Source organism: Gymnoscopelus microlampas (genome assembly GCF_963454915.1).
Source record: "Gymnoscopelus microlampas genome assembly, chromosome: 23".
Lineage (NCBI taxonomy): Eukaryota > Metazoa > Chordata > Actinopteri > Myctophiformes > Myctophidae > Gymnoscopelus > Gymnoscopelus microlampas.
The window spans coordinates 19400127-19419639 of NC_139960.1; the positions used below are offsets into that span (position 1 = coordinate 19400127).

General features: G+C 40.4%; 1 protein-coding gene across 2 annotated transcripts; it reads left to right on the plus strand.

Annotated features, from left to right (window-relative positions):
- Positions 1–2741: 2741 nt before the first annotated feature.
- On the plus strand, positions 2742–17867 carry LOC311040013 (protein mono-ADP-ribosyltransferase PARP12-like). 2 transcript variants are annotated; one of them, XM_084050081.1, is made up of 14 exons: positions 2742–3096; positions 4997–5132; positions 6280–6685; positions 7084–7134; positions 7266–7395; positions 10419–10584; positions 11682–11808; positions 11911–12007; positions 12166–12250; positions 14093–14223; positions 14601–14752; positions 15475–15942; positions 16389–16436; positions 16803–17867. In XM_084050081.1, exons 1-12 carry the CDS (start codon positions 2771–2773, stop codon positions 15870–15872), a joined length of 2205 nt encoding a protein of 734 aa, XP_083906207.1. In that variant the 5' UTR covers positions 2742–2770; the 3' UTR covers positions 15873–15942; positions 16389–16436; positions 16803–17867. The 2 variants fall into 2 exon arrangements, with proteins under 2 accessions (XP_083906207.1, XP_083906206.1); XM_084050080.1 differs by having other exon boundaries at positions 16389–17867.
- Positions 17868–19513: the final 1646 nt, after the last annotated feature.

Below are 19513 nucleotides of genomic sequence, written 5' to 3' on the forward strand. Positions count from 1 at the left end.
GTGCACACATTTTCAAGATTTTTCAAAAATAGCAGATCTACAAGCTCATGCCGCGCTATGAGCTTGTATTTCTGCTATTTTTGAACAGCCAAAGCTAATAAGTGGTTAAAATGATTCTGAGGCTATGTTGACTCATTTAGCTGGGGACCCCCTGGTACCCCCCAAGGACCACTGGTTGAAAACCACTGTTCTAGAAGAAAAAGTGTTGATACTGCAACAAATATTTATAACACACGTTATTCACAATTTGGCAGAAAATGTCGTCAAATAAGGAGTAAAGCTCAAGCCCCGGCCGTAGCAGCCTAGAGTGCAAAAAGGTGCAAAGCTATTTTTGTCCTTTTACACGTGTTGTTTTCATAGTAGGCTTTATTTAAACAGCAAATGATGCATTTGTCACAGCTGGTCTGAGCTCATTCTACGTAGGTACCTGCCTCACACGTGTGTCCGACTCCAAATGTGGTTATTTATTTCAGACGGGAGTCTGGGACCTGAAATATTGAGGAATGCCAGCCAGGTAACAGTTGACTACAAGTTGTCTCATGTGTGACATGCTGCGAGCATAACTTTTTTCTTTTCTTTTTTTAAATACGGTCTTTAATGTTGGAACATATGGCCCTAGCTGTCACACTTTCAATGTACAAAAATGATATTAATTTGCAACTTTAGGGTAAAAAAAAAGAATATTGTTGTTGACATATTCCTTGTATAATAAGATACTTTTTCATATTTTTTTCAGAAAGAAAACTTGTAGCCTAACAATGTCAATATTATATAACACAGTGTATGTCAGACCAGCCACCCTTTAGTTTAGCTGTGTTAAAGGGAACTCAAACACCATATAAGATTTCCCCAGTCAGGCTTTCAAATGAATGACAAACACAGAGTGTATAAACTCATAGCACTATGGTACTGATCTTTATTATTACAAAATAGAAGAGCAATAGATAGAATGAATGGATTAATATTAAAATATAGCAAGGCACAATACTGATCACAGAGACCCTGGGCAATCCAGTAAACCCGTTGTTATACACTAGGGCTACACAAAACCCAGTTGGTTCACAGTTCACACCAAGTTGAATATAACGGCCTATATACTAACTACAGGCTGATGATGTCATGTAAATGAATACCATTCTGTTTCTGTCAGTGATCATAAACGGCACTCTCACAGTGGGAAGCAGCCATACACAAAATACAATAAATCAAAAACACAAAAGTTCTTCTGTGTGGAGTTTGCATGTTCTCTCCGTGTCCCCTAGGGTAGGAACCCACAAAAACATGCAGTAATCCTGGTCACTATACTGCCTCCCCCTGGCCAGCCGGGGCGCCTGATGGAGGGGAAAGGAACTGGTTGGAATAATGCGTTACTTCCGCGTTATTATGGATCCCACGCCAGCTCTTGGCAAACCCGCTGTGATTGGTCAGTAGTCGCTGTGATTGACAGTTCTCGTTTTTGCAACTATGCCTATACCTAACCTTAACCCTAACCTCAGTAAAACTATGCCTAAACCTAACCCTAAGCCTGACCCTAACCTCAGTAAGACTATGCCTGAACCTAACCGTAACCCTAACCCTAACCTCAGTAAAACTATGCCTGCCAGGGAGCCAATCAGACAGGTAAGGCGGGTCTATATCCTGGAGCGTTGGTGGGATCCATAATCAGGCGTTCCCTCCACGCGCTACGTCCAACCAGGGAAACTCTCCCCTGTCAGGTGACAAGAAGGTCAGTTGGCTCTCATGCATTGAAGGAGACATGTGCTCGGCCCTGGCCTCCCTAGGTTGGCAGAGGGAAGGTAGTGCCCAGGATTGTAAAAAATGGGGTTACAAAATCGTGGGATAAAATTTTATAAAAAAATAAAAATAAACACAAAAGTTCAAAACCATAACATAACATACCACCAGGGGGCTTCTACTGTTGGTCCAGCAGCTCCCAGCTACTAGGCTCTGTGCACAGACACCATATTGGAAAGAAATTGGGCCTCTTCCTTACTTCCTTCACAGGTGTTACCAATGATACTAATGAAGGCTCTGTTCCATTCTGGTCAAACAGAGTGAGGGTGCTGATATTGTGCATGTTGACTCACTGGAAACACTCTGCTACACCAGTGGGTCTAAAAGTGTGGTCCAGGGACCCTCATGGATGGTACCTTGAGGTTGTTCTAAATGGCCCCTTGCCGGTGTGTAACTGAGAGTGTACAAATGGAACCAAATGGTCCATTTGGTTCCATTTGTACACTCTCAGAGTTATGGGGGTCCTTGAAATAAAAAAAGATTGAGAACCAATGTGCTCCACTAAATGGAACAGAACCTTCATTAGTGTCATTGGTAACACCTGTTAAGGAAGTAAGGAAGGGGCCCAATTTCTTTCCAATATGGCTGCCTGTTCACTGGTTCCTCCCTCTATGGTTCCTCCCCAGCCGAGATTGACAGCAGGTGTAGCCTAGCCTGGTAACCCCCCCCCCCAGCCAACCCTCAATCACCTCTGCTCAGCTCCGCTACCTACCAATGGAATAGGCTGCAGCTGTGACACTGGCTGAGAGGTCACACACACACACACACACACACACACACACACACACACACACACACACACACACAGTTATAATATATCGGTCCGACTCCCGCAGGCTACAATTACTTTTATCTTGAAATAAAATACCGGAACCTAAATGCTTAAGCTCGTCCAGCATGACGACACTTTTTTACGCTCTCTTGACACAGCTATGATAAATATGAGCGTGTGACTCTCTCCAGTGCGCAAACAAACATGTTCGCGGATTCCGATTATATGAGTTTAACCCGAACTCAGATGGCTGAGGGCGAAATAACCAAATTTATCTGTGCGAATAATGGATCGGTCAATGTTGACGAGTTGGTGGTTAATATATCTATGGACAACAGCTCTGAAAACGTCAGAGATATCATTAAGAATCGGGAGAAGTTTTCTTGGGCCGTATTGAACGGTCAGCAGAAGGTGATCGCAAAAACAAGTCTTCGAATCTGCAAAAACCCAAACTGTGTTGGATGGGAATGTCCCCATCTACACCTGTGTAAGAAGTTCTTGGTTGGAGAGTGTCCGTTTGCACAGGGAAGGTAGGTTCAAGTGGTGGGAAAAGCTCTCACATTTTTTACTTAAGTTAATGTATCAATGCTGCAATGTAGAAATAGGCTATACTGTTACAAGTAAAAATCCGGAATTCAAAATGTGCATTGAGCAAAAGTACCAAAAGTAGTAGCTGTGGAATACAACTCTCGTAGACGTATTTATGATTCTGACGTTTTCAATCTACGAGAGTTGTAGGGTTCGCCCCCCATGGACACAGGGACTTTCAGCACTATACCCCGTAGACACTCCAAACATGTACAAATTGAAAATAAAGGTGCTTACCCCCACGCTCCAAATGTTAACTATCGCTACGGGGTAGTAGTTTAATGTAATAATCCATATCTTTCAATAAAGAAGTGTTTTAATGCCGCCTGTAGCCGATTCTGTCGGAAGTTCCCAATGGGCGGTAGTGACGCGCCCTTCTGGTGAAACCCAGAATTACACTCAATGTAAACAGGAAGTAAACGAAGGTGAAAAAATGGCGTTCGGCCACAGACGGCATTAAAACACTTATTTATTTGAAGATATGGATTATTACATTAAACTACTACCCCGTAGTGAGAGTTAATATTTGGGGCGTGGGGGAATTAAGCACCTTTATTTCAATTTGTACATGTTTGGAGTGTCTATGGGGTATAGTCCTGAAAGTCCCTCTGTCCATGGGGGGTGAACCCTACAACTCTCGTAGATTGATAACGTCAGAATCATAAATACGTCTACGAGAGATCTACAGCTACAAAAGTAGTAGGTACTTATTATTATGCAGAGCTTGTAGATCTGCTAATGAATATAGGGTTGAAGTGGGTGATTTGTGTATTTTGTAATACTAATCAAAATTGACAAAGTATCTAGTACAGTTTTCATATAATTGTAGTAAAGTAAAAGACAAGTAGAATATTTGCCTCTGAGATGTAGTGGAGTAGAAGTACTGAAAATTGGAAATACTCCAGTAAAGTAAAACATACCTCAGAATTGTACTGAAGTACAGTATTTGAGTAAATGTACTTATTACCTTACACCACTGCATTGTTGGAACAATATTTTTTAAATTAATTAACAGTAGCTATTTTAGCTTAATCGAAGGCAGAGTTTTGTCCAACTGCCATGTTTTAGTGTGTAAAACATCTCGCTGGAGCCATAGCCCTGAAACATGACTCTGTCATATCATAACAGTCATGGATGAACTTCAACCTGGTGTTTTGCACTTTATCCCTTTTTAGCCCGTACATCTACATACATAAACGTTGAGATTTCAAAATATAAAGTGCTTACCCCATGGCCACAGATCTTACAATTATGTACGGGCCCTCAGAAGTAAGTACCCGTATCTTCCGTATTCTTCAATTAAAAGCATTTTAATCCGATTGGTGGCCATGTTCTCAGTGTTATAATGTATCAGAGTGCAGTACACTTCGCGTAGTTGAAAGCATATGGAGGAAATGGGAAGAAAATGGGCACCGATCGGATTAAAATGATTTTTATTGAACAATGCGGGGAAAACGGGTACTCCTGAGTGCCCGAACATAATTGTAACATCCGTGGCCATGGTATATGCACTTTATATTTGAATTCTGAACGTTTATGTAGATGTCGGGCCGTAAATGGAGAAAGTGCAAACACCAGGTTGAAGTTCATCCATGACTGTCATGATATGACAGGCATGTTTGAGGGCTATTAGTTCCATTCTTATTGTCACATTGTTGTAACAATTTTTTGAAATTAATTAATTAATTGTATTTTAGCCTAATCGAAGGCTGAGTTTTGTCCAGCTGTTAGTTAGGCCAGTGAGTCATGTCATGTTTTAGTGTGTAAAACGCCTAGCTGGCCTGGGGCCATATGTTTCTCCAATTTGACAACCATGTTTACAACAACTACTACTTCTTATAGGAGACCATGTAAGTTCGGACACGAAGTGAACTCCTTACAGAATGCTTCAGTTCTAAGAGGACATGGCTTGGCGGATCTGACCATGAGTGAACTTCGCACCTTGTTGCTCCAGAATGACCAGACACTGCTTCCGTCTGTAAGTGGGCTGCTGTATGTTCTTTATCACTGTTTCCCAAACAATGGTTCAGGGACCAGGTTTGTGGGTCACGGCTCAATTTTCGTGGGTCACGAGTAAATATCACTTTAATTTTTTGTTTCCTAAAATGTGTCATTCATTATTATAAATGTTTAAATATTTTTATAAAGATTTCCACTAACATTCAAAAATGTTCATGAGTGGAAAACAAATTCAAACAGTTTTTAAAAAGAATTTCATGAATAAACCAACAATAATCAAAGACCTTCCCCTAATTAGAAAACAAATGTTTAATAAGTAGGGGAAATAGCAGATCTGCAAGCTCGCGTTGTAAGGATAAGGATAATTCCTTTTAACAGGTCGTTCATGAAAGTCCTTGCGGTCTTGTTTCCAATGAGAACCTGTGAGCAATTAGGGGTTAAGAGTCTTGCTCAGGGACAAATTTCATTTCATCGACACATATGCTGACCTGGCCTGGAATCGAACCTGGGGCAACCAGGGCCTCTGGCTCCCTAGGCGGGCTCACTAACCATTCAGCTATGGCCTTCCCATAAATTGTGAGCTTGTATATCTGCTATTTTCAATAGTTTGAGTCCCGGCAAACATCTGATTCCTCTTTTGGGATAAATAGGCATTTTAGCCTATTTATTTATGTATTTATTTATTTAAAGTGCATATACTGATGGATCAACACGTAGGAAACTGAATTTAAATTGACTGAAATATTGATAATGCATTTTTATTTTATTTTTTTAATAGTTTTTGGAAATATTGCTGGCTGTCATAATCTTGGGTCATGGGTTTAAATTAGCTCTGGTCCATAGTGTTCAGGGCCGGCCCTAGGATTTTCGTGGCCCTAAGCAAGATTTTCTTTGGTGGCCCCCCCCCAAACATCCCCATTATAAGGAACTCCTTCTAACGCTACGGACCAAAAACAGGTTTAAATGGACTTTGAACTCAAAATTAAAGTGCAGTTCTGTGCAAGTTACTACAGTATATCTCTAGACTCTGAAATTATCTTTGGACGCTGTGTGTGTGTGTGTGTGTGTGTGTGTGTACGTTTTTGTGTCTGAATAGAACAATACTAAATATTTGACTTACATACTGTATGTTATGTGCCCACAATTTCTCATACTTTTCTTATTAGATATGCTTCGACTACAACAAGGACAGGTGCCAGAAGGGTGAAAATTGCACAAGGCTCCACATCTGTGAGAGATACCTGAACACCGCCTGTAACTGCCCAAAGGCGCATGATTTCTATGAGCCCCACCCATTGAAAACTCTGCAAGGTAGAGGGGTGACCAACCACATGCTTTCCTCTATGAAGTTTGTTTACATGAACAAACAGACCTTGCACTTTGAAGAGCGCCTCAACAGCAAGCACAGCGAACAACAACAACAACAACAACCGCAGCGCAGAGCTGGTTCTGTTGATGATCTCCTTGGTGCTGCTGCAGGTGCCATGGGCACCAATGATGTCCCTGGACCACCTGACAAGAAAAACAACAGACAAAGAGTCGTACCAAAGAAAAACTCTGAGTCCATGAAAGGTAAAGACAAAAAGCCAGTTTGTAAAGCAGGGGTCTTCAACAGGGGGTCCGCCTTACCTTAAACACTTGAACCCTAGCATCCCTTTTTCTGAGGAGAACTTTAGCCAAAAATAGCAGCTCTACAAGCTCATGCACTCAACGCACTGCGAGGCGTTGTGAGCTTGTAGATCTGCTATTTTTTGCAAAGAGGTATAGGTGTAGAGGGACAAAAAAGCAGACCAAGTAAAGTTTAAACTGAAACACAATTTTATACAATATAGAGGGGGTCCCTGCTTCATCTCTCTCTCAGCTAGGGGGTCCTTGGCCTGAAAACGTTGAAGACCCATGTTCTAAAGCATTAGCTGCAGGGTAAGCTATTCATTCACAAAATAATATTCTTTGTTTTGATGTTTTCTTAGATACAACTGAGATATGCCTGTTCTTCATCAAGGGCCACTGTATACATACCGGTGAGTAGTAATAAACGGTACTTTAAGCTACTATTATCCGTATGAAAAGTAATTATTATATCATCTTGTGTTTCTGAAACTAATCTTCATGTTTGTTCATGGTGTTAATCTGTGGTTTTCTGCTGTTTCAGACGCAAAGTGTTTCAAAGCCCATTCCAAGCTGCCGTACAGATGGGAAGTCAGAGACGGGCGACAGTGGGTTGCTTTGCCCAACAACGAGGAGATCGAGAAAGACTACTGTGACCCTAAAAAGACATACGAGTATGTACTAGTATAGCACCTTTCAAAAATGTGTTACAAAGTGCTTTACACACGAGGTAGGGTACACAAAAGCAACAAAAAACAAAGCACCAAGAGACATTTCAACAATCAACATGATAGACTAAAATAACAGGTCAAGGTAAACTTTATTATCCCGGTTAGGGAAATTCTAATCGTCATGGTGCAAAAAGTACACAAAACTATCATAAAATACCAATGCACACACAATATAATCCCTCCCATCCTCTTAACACTTATTTACATGCACTCTCACCCACATTATGCACACACCCACACAGACAGAGCATTTGCATGCACCATTGCTCTAGCATACACTGCCACAAACACACGTTAGATCGTACACGTTCTCTCTTTCAGAGTTCCAATGTAGATATATACTGTAGCGGCAGCATTGTAATATGCATGAGGCTTCACCCCTCCCAGTGTCTGTACATTATTTTATAACTACTAGACCATACCCGTAGGGGGATATGAGCACCCAAGCCCCTGTGAAGGGCGCAGGCGAAAGTACAGACCTTGCTGCTTGTTTCTCGCGTGAACCCGTGAAACCTGGCAACGTCATCTCCCATTGTTTGACACATAATGGCTAATAAAAAGCTGAGATTTGATGAAATTGAGAAACGGGCTTCGCAGTTAAGTTCAGATGGTAATGGGCAATGGCTCTGTGCAAAATCAGATCAAGTGCTCCAGCCAGTGAGGAGAAACGGCATACAGACCAACCAACCAACCAAGGCCACAGAGGTTAGTCAAATTATTAGACAAATTATTAGTCAAATTATTATAGGAGGATAGGAGGATACTCCTCCTAACCTGTGTAATCATATGGATTACGTTTTTGCACAGTACTCAGTGTTTCCCCTAGCCAGAAGCTGAAGGTGAGGGGGAGGATGCGTGGCGTGCACGCAAAGCACACGGCAAACATTTTTGGGTTCTAAAAATGCATATTTGTGCTCAAACATGAAGACTTATATTGTACATGTGCACAGCATGCAGGAAAATATCTGTATAGTTTACATATGAATTGTCTCCAGATTTAGGAAAATATACTTTTATTAGACCAAGTACTATAGACAAACTGTCAAACATAACAAAAAAGACAGTGGTGGTGGAAGCACTCACACTTCTTACTAAACACATTACCTGCCAATCACGGATATGTCCATGATTAAAAAAAAAAAATGAATGATTTTTTTTAACATACTGTGGCGGCCAGATTTAAGGGGTGGCGGCCCACCACTGCTTAATGCATATAGGGGAAACACTGGTACTTTTCACCTAGTCCTTCCCAGCATAATGTTTGTACCGCGTCTGTCTGCTCCTGTCTTGTCTTGCTTACTTCCGTATCAGCTATATGACTAATATCTTCCAGTCATGTAATATGGCTTGTGTAAATGTATATATATATGTTTGCTCTATGTGCATAATAAATCGCTCTATCCTACTATAATTCTAGTAACCTCTGTCTGTCCGTTTGTAGTGGTGTCCCTCTGTAGTGGTGTCACCACCCGGTTCTCCTCACTGGCTGGACCAATTGCTCTGATTTTGCACACAGCCATTGACCATTACCATCTGAACGCAACTGTGAAGCCCGTTTTTCAATTTCATCAAATCTCAGCTTCTTATTAGCGTTTATGTGTCAAACAATGTCGCCTCCCGGGTTGCCAGATCATGTGCGCATATCCCCCCACGGATGCGTCGACCGGGTATGGTCTAGTGTGCATAATAAACCTCAGGGCACTGGGGTTGCTATCACACTACCTATGTCACTACCTTGCTATCATCGTGTTCTCTGTGCTTGTTTGCAGAATGGTAATTCAAAGTAAATGTAGAACACCATCCTTAGCAGAGAGCTTTTAGGATCACAGCATTCTAAATCCCTTTTTTTGGTTGTCTTGGTTTGGTAGCTGACACACTGCTCAGGCACAGATTTACACTTCTGCCAGTGCAGGCTCAAAACAGTTAAACCACTTGAACCCCAGCATCCATATTCTGGGCGAAACATTAGCCTGGCCTGAAGCACCTGGAATCGGCACCTATGCTCTCCTGTGTTTCATTCAGTATGTGTACTGTAGTAATAAAATCATGAGCTTGTCATGATTATTGTCATTAGCAGGGGTGGGCAACTTTGATGATGGAGAGGGCCACTATATTTCCATACTCACTCCAGAGGGCCACATTGCCGGGGAGGAGCGTTTTATCTCCGTATTTTAACTTTTTTCGTAAATTAATGCCGTACTTTGCCATTATGTGTCACACAAAAGTAGCAAAAGTAGCCGATCTACAAGCTCAAAACGTGTCCCAGCGCGACACGTTTTGAGCTTGTAGATCGGCTACTTTTGCTACTTTTGAATTGGAATCCAGATTTATTTTTTATTTTTGAATTCGAATCCTGAAAAGTAACATTTTTATTTAATTTCAAATGCATTTAGTTATTCTTATGTTAACTTTATGAACTTAAACACAAATACATTGGACATGAAAAAGACAATAGAATTTTTATACTATCATTAAGCTACTAATATAGACTGAAGTAATCAAAGCGGGTCATGTTTGGAATTGTAACAGCTGAAATCAATAATATATCAGTATTCTGATTAGGGATGTCCGATATTATCGGCCTCCCGATATTATCGGCCGATATTAGCATAAAAATTGATATCGGGAAAATATCGGTATCGGCTTTTAAAAAAAAAATTTTTTTTTGATTTATGAATAAGTTACAGGAGTTCTTACTGTATATGGTGTGTGTGATATGAAATTTGAGCTTACCCTGATCACAATAATCCCCGCATATATCGGTATCGGTTGATATCGGTATCGGTAATTAAGAGTTGGACAATATCGGTATATCGGTTATCGGTAAAAAAGCCAATATCGGACAACCCTAATTCTGATATTAACCTGCGGGCCGCATCAAGTGAAGGTGGGAGCCGCATGTGGCTTCATCAGAAATACAGTATAATGTGCATTATGTGATTTCTCTTACTGTCTTTTTTCTATAGTAGCAGTACCCAGCCTGTGTGCTTTGACACCATGACCTGTGGACTTAACAGTGCCCGGCGTCTCTCCACCGTCTCTTCCGTGCTTCAACCTACCTTCATCTTCACCACTGAGTGGGCCTGGTACTGGGAGGACGAGTTCGGAACCTGGAACCTGTATGCCTCAGCTGTGAGTGGAAGGCCATTAACAATACAGAAAGGACAACTTAGTCCCAGCTTCCCAATTGCTTCCCAAATATTAAGACAATTCATAATGCTTAATTTATACTTGGTTGGGTGCCGGAGTCGCACGCCCCCCAAAAAGATCTACAAGCTAACAATGCGTTGCATCGCAGTGCGTGGTGAACTTGTAGATCGGCTATTATCAATATGCAACACTAGTCCAGAGTGTTAACACTGCAGATGTGCCCAGTGGTAAAAAATGGGCAGTGGTGTAAAGTAACTAAGTACATTTACTCAAGTACTGCACTTAAGTACAATTTGTAGGTATTTTTACTTTACTGGAGTATTTCCAATTTTCAGTACTTTTACTTCTACTCCACTACATCTCAGAGGCAAATATTGTATTTTTACTCCACTACAATTATTTAAAAATGTAGTTACTTTGCAGATATAAATTATTATATTATAAAACATACATTAACCAATTTAGCCTTATTTTATACATAGGCTATTTGAAAATAGCCGATCTACAAGCTCACAACGCGTCATGATGCGACGCGTTGTGAGCTTGTTAGTGATGAGCGGGTCGACCCGTAAAATCACATGCTCTTGTTTTGTCTTTATTCCTAATAAGAATAAGAATAATAACAATAAAACAGTTTGAATACACTTGGGGTGTATACTTGAAGATTACTTTCCTTCATGATTTTACCGATTTTTTTTTTTTTTACCGCGGGTCGCGGGGCGGGTTGAGCCATAGCTTTATAAATGGTTTTGCGGGGCGGGTTGAGGCGGGTTGGGTTCCGTGGCGGGGCGGGGCGGGTCATGAAAAAACCCGACCCGCACATCACTAGAGCTTGTAGATCTGCTATTTTCAAACATTTTACTTCTGTTTATTTTAACTTTAACATTTGGTACTTTAATTACATTTTTATACCAATACTTTTGTACTTTTACTCAAGTAAATTTTGAATTCCGGACTTTTACTTGTAACGGAGTACTTCTTACATAGCAGTATTGATACTTTTACTTAAGTAAAACATTTGAGTACTTTTTCCACCACTGAAAATGGGCTTCACATGCTTTGCTTGACCTGTGTTCTAGACCATGACCGGTGCACACAGCATGGCGGCCATCAGCAGTGCAGACCTGGAGCAGAAGTTCCAGAGTGATGACAAAGCTGAGGTGGAGTTCACTGCTGGGTCACAGACATACACGCTTAGTTTCCAAGGTAAAAATGCATTGTTCAACGTGGCTCATTAAAACTATGCCACATGTATTGAAGCCATTTCGAAGTATATACATATATTGTATTATCACTTTTCTTTTTCAGATATGATCCAAACTAATAAACGATATGGCACCAAGAGGCTGGTGAGAAGACGGCCTGTCTTTGTTTCTTCAGCTGAAGCACAAGTAATAAAAACAAGGTAATTTGTTGAACGTTTCTAACACGAGAAATTTCAATTATACACTGAAACAAATTTTTGATTGGCTTAAGAGTTGAGGAGAGGCTACAGACATGAAGCCACGATATCGATTGTTTCTGATATTGACAAAATAGTTTTGTAAATCTACATTTCTTCAGCCGAAGGCCTGCGCGGAATCAATCAAATTTCACAGCTCTGCCAGCACACTGGGACAAGTTACAGACTCCTGAAACGGGATACAAGGTATTTTATTTCATTCATACAATGGAACTTTAAACTGTAACATAGTAAGGAAAAGTACCTAAGTACCCCAAATAAGATCCACTGTCATCAAGGGCCCCTCAAATCTTAAAGGATCATATCATTTTGACCATTTCTGTCTTCACATCCGTCTGGATTGGCTTTCACTGCAGTGTGTCGTTACCCATAGCTTATAAATTAATACATACGTACTCTCTGCAGCTCAGTTTCCTACTCACTTCTTAACTCCACAGAATATACTGCTTATACATATTCATCTCTGCCAATGGAGTTGGATAGATAGGTGTTATTTTGATTGATCTCCAACATTTATAAACTGATTTGCATGAAACGTTGTCATATAGGACACAAAAGAAAATGGTTAAAGGGGGGCTACAGAGTGTTTGTTCAGTAAGAGGGGCCTCCCCGTCTCTCCAGCTCTTAACACTTGGGGTGCCAGAGGTTTATTAAAAAAATGTACGTTGAGTGCCAGGATTTTTAACCATTTTTTAGGAGCCGAGATACAGGCTTTTGAAGTCATAAGTTAACCAGGAAGTGGATTGGAGTGTAAATCTTCGGAAAATGATATCTCCTGGTGCTGTGAAAAAAAAAAAAAAAAAAAAAAGATTTTTTTTTTCTTTTTCAAAAAATATTTTTTTTCAAAAAACGTATATATACGGTTTTGCTCCACGGTTGTATTCCCAAAACGGTTTTGGCACCCAATGTGTTAAGTAATTAGAAATGCATTTTTAGGTCAGGATACCAATTTAATCCAACCAGGAGAGATTACTCATTCAGCAAATGTCTACCTTTTCAGCAAATGTCTACCTTTTAGTTTTGTAATTTGTGTGAGTTGTCGATTTAAAAGGCAGTTTCAGATTATTCTGACCTGCCGTGAGCAACAGTGAACTAAGCAGTGATGCCATTCACCCCTCAAATATAGCAATATTGCTAAGTGTTATGGGCCATGTCAGTCTGTAAAGGGCTGTGCATCAGGCATGGCCATTTATGGGCTTGCCTGGTCTTTAACTTTATACAGTATATAGGCCAAAGTTTTCTCGGGGAAACAATATTATTGTGTCTGGTAAGGTCAGAGATTTGTGATGCAGTGCCTGGTATGGCTGTGAAGGCCAATTATTTCTTGAATGGTAATCTTGGCTGTAGGTGCTGCAGTACTCTGTTGGAACTCATTTTTCAAGTTGTGAGGCCATAATCCATCAATGCAAACTCGACAATGTCTTCCCCACTACTTTGAGGCATTAGTTGTGGCATATGGTGGCGCTTCCTGAAGAAGTATTTTAAATCAAAGTGAACTGCGTGATTCATGTAGTTTGCATAGTAATTGATAACTGTAAAGACTTTTACATGTGCAGTATGAGGCATAAAATGAGTGCCACATAGCCCATTCCTGCCAACACTCACGATTCTCACAGGAGTCAAACTATTTTTTACCATTTCTCCCGATTGGTAATTTTTCCCATTAATTTCCTGATTTCATGCACAGTGCATGTGTAAACAACCCTGTCTGACGTGTGACGCTCACTCAAACCCGCTCAGAATCAACTCTGTTATGCTTTGCTTAGTTTACTGCTGAAAAGTGAAATAGATGACAGTGCCCACACGCACGCAAATACACACTCCTACTCTCCCACAACGTTTGTAGCTATGAATTTAAGACAAATTAAGAGTGATTTTCATTTCACATTCTTGTATTTATTCTATTAATCTGCACAAAAACTAAACACTTTAACAGGACCTTTACCACAGGTTTTTGGTACAACTTTAGTGGTGCTCCTTTGGGGAACATTATAACTAACATGACTCCATATCCTCTTTCCCCTCCAGCGAGTTGCCCTTACAACCGCCTCAGTGGAATACAAGGAAATCGAGGGTATATTCCGCAACACCCTGACAGGAGTGGACATTCACCAGATAGAACGGATTCAGAACAAAGCACTTTGGGAAGTCTTTCAGTGGTACGTCCTTAAAACAGAACTGAGGCCTGGGCCGCAGCGTGGCGGTCCAGGCACCCTAGGCTGCAATGCCAGCCTGACAGCGTGTCGCGGGTTCGACTCCCGTTCCCGACGACCTTTGCTGGGTGTCACCCCCCTATCTCTCTCCCCATTTCCTGTCAGCCTACTTTCCCTATCCCTCTCTAATAAAAGCATAAAAAAGCCACAAAAAAAATCTTTAAAAAAAACAAAAAAAAAACAGAACTGAAATATCACTTGACCTGTCACATCGCCGCTGTTCTTTGCTATTTATATATCTGAACTGCCATGCAAACTGCATGATATTATTGACCACGTGCTTTATACGTTTATAACTTCTCCTCTTGTTGGATTACGAAAAGGCAAAAGGATCTGATGAAGAAGAACAATGGAGGTCAGAATGTGGCAGAGAGGAAGCTCTTCCATGGCACGGACTCCAAACATACAGACACCATCTGCCTCAACAACTTTGACTGGAGAATTTGTGGCACACATGGTACTGCTTACGGGAAAGGTGAGTTGAGTGTTCAAGTTCCTTTTTATACTTTTTTAATTATTTAACGACATTAAACCTTGCATCCATATTTTGGGAATGTTATTAGAAGTGGAAATGTTCAAAAAACATTTATAAATAAAAAGATATGTATACATATATAATAATAATTTTCGCTATTGCCATACAACAAAGTATATTATACCTACAAATGAATACATTTCTAAGCAATGAATTAAACTCTTAGAACCGGGGTTTTCAAAGTGGGGTCCAACGACACTGCAGGGGTCCTTGACGGGGTTCCAGGGGGTCCCCAGGCAAATGACGGCATTAATTTAAATATAATTACATTTGCTCGAAAGTATTATAATGTTTGAGTCACTATGCTAATAATATGTTTCAGTGTCACCACTGTGAGTCTGAGAGTACATTTGGGGGTTTGTGACCAGGGTTGCCAGATCTGCTTATTATAATTTCCCCGCAAAATTTTATTTGAAAATAGCAGATCTACAAGCTCACAACGCGTCGAGCTTGTAGATCTGCTATTTTCAAATAGCTGATGTATATGTTAAATGTGGCCCATAGTCGCTTCTTTTGGGCTGGTTTTCCTAGACCTGGTTGCTTGTTTCTCTCACAGAATCTGGCAACACTGTTTGTGACATGAAAAAGTTAAACTGTTCTACATGGTGAACCAGAAAAAAAGAAGCCTTGCCGACATCTCCCATTTCTGTGTTCAATCTCAGGCAGTTACTTTGCCAGGGATGCCCAATACTCCCATAACTACACCGGTGAGTCCACCGTCAAGTTCATGTTCGTGTCCCGTGTGCTGGTGGGCGACTACACCGCGGGGTGTTCCCGGTACGTTCGACCTCCCTCCAAAGACGGCGGGGACACCATCTTCTACGACAGCTGTGTGGATAACGGCAGTAACCCGTCCATATTTGTGGTTTTTGAGAAGCACCAGATCTACCCCGAGTATCTCATCAAGTACGAGATGAAGACGACCTCATACTTTAGTACACCTGCACCAAGGCCAGCACCTGCACCGGTACCCTCGTATAACGCATATGTACCAGCACCAGCACCTCCCCCTGCGCCACAGAAAGGTTCTGACGAAGGTTCTGGCTGTGTCATTTGTTGAATGTGAGGTTCATCAGCCGTGTGGCATCAGATTTACACAAAGAGTATGGTAACGGAAATCATTTTATTCAACTACAAACAGTGTTGGGCATAATGGCGTTTAAATAAACGGCGTTACCTAACACCGTTATTTTTTCCAGTAACGAGTAATCTAATTATTACAATTTCCATCGTTGCAACGCTGTTACCGTCACTGACAATGAAATGTGCTCCGTTACTATGTCAAGCGTCCCCAAGCTTTCTGTTACCATGGGCTGTGTGTGTGTGTGTGTGTGTGTGGTTATTATGTGTAAGTAGTAAGTACCTGTCTATGCTGTTCTACTCTATGCACCTGGCTTGTGAAACCTGCTCCCAAAAACAATCAAAATTCTTTGACATATTACACCTTTTTTACGCAAGTAGTTACTTTTCCTAGTAACTAGTTACTAGTAATTCAGTTACTAACTCAGTTACTTTTTTGGAGAAGTAACTAGTAAGACTAACTAATGACTTTTTTAAAGTAAGGCGCCCAACACTGACTACAAATCTTATGGATTTAAACTTGCGATGATTGTTTGAAGTGTGCTATAAGCCAGGGGTCTTCAACAGGGGGTCCGGGACCCCTAGGAGGTCCTCAGAGTTACTACAGGGGGTCCGCCAAATCTTTGTGTGATGTGATTTTTTTTTTTACATTAACCACTTGAACCCTAGCATCCCTTTTCTGAGGAGAACTTCAGCCAACAATAGCAGATCTAGCGTGAGGCGTTGTGAGCTGGTAGATCGGCTATTTTTGGCAAAGAGTTATAGGAAAAAAGAGCAGCAAATGTTTATTTGAAACACAATTTTATACAATATAGAGGGGGTCCCTGCTTCATCTCTCTCTCAGCTAGGGGGTCCCTGCTTCATTTCTCTCTCAGCTAGGGGGTCCTTGGCCTGAAAACGTTGAAGACGTTATAAGCAATTCTCTTGTAGTGGGGTTTGACTGCCAGCCTTATATCTTATGTCACATCTTATGAAATTGTATAGATATTATAGCTTTTCTCGTTTATGTTGAAATATAGTAGTTGTGAAGTTTGATAAGCGGTCTTCCCAACCGTTAATAGTCGAGACTTTGTCATTGCATGCTGCATTACACCTATATGACCACTAGAGGGAGACATCACATCACACCTCAGGTTAAACCCTTTCCACATGCCACCAAGTCATTTTTCAGATGACTTGGCTCTGATCTTAGGAACACACACAAATGCAATTAAAGACCTTACACGAACAGCAAACAACTAGGTCTCATGATCAACATCATGAGGTTCAACACTAAATCTCACTAAGCAGTAACCATCGAGGATCAATGCCTAGAAAATGTGTCAGTCTACCTGGGAAGCACAGATGGAGAAGAACGGGTGTCATGCTTTTTGCCTTTCTATTCTCTTTTTACTATTCCAAGCACTGATCCAGTGTTTTTACACTACATTTATATATAAAAAAAGATTTATGGTGAAAAAGATGAATGTCTCTTGTTATTCACGCCCCAAAATGCACAAACAAATGTCTATGGAAATAATTGTATTACTTTGATGTGAATTTGGAATTTGTATTTAACAATGTCTTGCTTGATATGTGAGTTGTATTATTATGACTGTTAAGTATTACAAAGAATGATATAAACACATCATTCGTGGAATACGTTTATCAGTGATGTAATTTAACTTTACAATTTCGCAAGTTCTGTTAAATCCGTTGATGCACTGTATCTCAAGTTAAGTTATCTCAACTAAAGTATATAATGTAATGACTACTACTACTATTAAGGTCTTTTATAACTATTCACATAATAGAAATAGTAATCATTATGCCACTGTGCCATCTCCTTGCCACTTGCCCCCTCACCCCACCCCTCTTCTTCCTCCCCCTCTTCTTTCTATGGAAATAACGATGGGAACTATGCACTAAAACGAATTTCACCCACTTTTTTACCTTGTAAACCTGTGATGTGACAATAAACCTGATTCTGATTGTTGATTGTCATTAACCAAATGAACCCTATAGTCACAATCTGGGCATGTCATAACAGGCAAACATTCAGTGATGTTGTAGATCTACAAAGAGCTCACAGCATGTCGCAAGCTTGTAGATTGGCTGGCTATTTCGGCAAAGAGATTTGGTGTAGAGGGAAAAAAGGACGGGACCAAGTATAGAACCCTAACTACTTTTGTAATGTTCAGTATAAGGAGTCTCCCATGTGTCTCCAGCTCTTTATTAAACGGAAAATGCATTTTCAGTGCTCTCTCCTGATTGGCTTAAAATGTGTCACCTACCTGAAAATGTACTATATTCTGTTTACTAAAGAGCTGGAGAGACTCCTGTGACCGAACAAACGCTCTGTAGCAATGATTACTATCAGAATATACTACTTTAACCTTTTTAACAAACAAAACATTTTTTACCAAAGAATATCACTTACCCCTACCTTTAAGTAAAAGTATCAATACTGCAACGTAGAAATACTCTGTTACGAGTAAAAAGTTGGACTTAAGTAAAAGTAAAAGTACAAACGTATTGGTATCAAAAAGTAGAAAGTACTCATTATGCAGAATTTCACAATTGTTCAAATGTATATATATTTTTTGAAAATAGCAGATCTACAAGCTCACAATGTGTCGCATCGCAACGTATTGTGAGCTTGTAGCTATTTTCAAATGGCCGAAATGTATATAGGGCTGATATATGTTTTGTAATAGGCTAATAATCAAAATCTACAAACTAGTAACTGAAGTTTTCAAATAATTATAGTGGAGTAAAATTATAATATTTGCCTCTTGAGATGTAGTGGAGTATAAGTAGAAGTACTGAAAATGGGAAATACTACAGTAAAGTAAAAAATACCTCAACATTTTACTAAGTACAGTACCTGAGTAAATGTACTTAGTTACTTTACACCACTGCACCTTCATACATTACCCTGATGATGACTCAAGAGCCCCCCATGCGGACAGCAGTGTAATAACAGTCTCCCAGAATAAACATACTCATGAGTTTCGTTTTCCAATCATCAGAAATGATACCAAATGTACTTCCTCCCTATGACCACTATGACTCATCCAAGCGTCAAGCCAAGCCACAGAATCGTAAGCGTGTGACTTCCGGTGCATGGATTTCAAAATAAAAGGCATGAGTTACAAATTAATATTTTTACAAGTGTTCTAGAACAGTGGTTTTCAACCTTTTTCATGCCAAGGACCCCTAAATTGATATAAATTTGGCCACGGACCCCCATCTGAAAATGTTTTGTGTCAGGGACCCCAGAAGCTAAGATTTGAGCAAAACATTTTCTCTTTAAAAAAGAATCATATTCAAAGATATGCACACATTTTCAAGATTTTTCAAAAATAGCAGATATACAAGCTCATACCGCGCTATGAGCTTGTATATCTGCTATTTTTGAATAGCCAAAGCTAAGTGGTTAAGATGATTCTGAGGCTATGTTAACTCATTTTGCTGGGGACCCCCTGGCCCTGGTACGCCCCCAAGGACCACTGGTTGAAAACCACTGTTCTAGAAGAAAAGGCGTTGATCCTGCAACAAATATTTCAGCAACACATTATTCACAATTTGGCAGAAAATGTTGTCAAATAAGGAGTAAAGCTCAAGCCCCAGCCGTAGCAG

Bases quoted from the DNA above. Each gene is read 5' to 3' on its own strand.
- LOC311040013 (XM_084050080.1), top strand. From the start codon at position 2,771: ATGTTCGCGGATTCCGATTATATGAGTTTAACCCGAACTCAGATGGCT. The intron at 10,585-11,681 runs GTGAGTGGAAGG...CCTGTGTTCTAG, and splicing joins GGAACCTGTATGCCTCAGCT to ACCATGACCGGTGCACACAG. The intron at 12,008-12,165 runs GTAATTTGTTGA...ACATTTCTTCAG, and splicing joins GCACAAGTAATAAAAACAAG to CCGAAGGCCTGCGCGGAATC.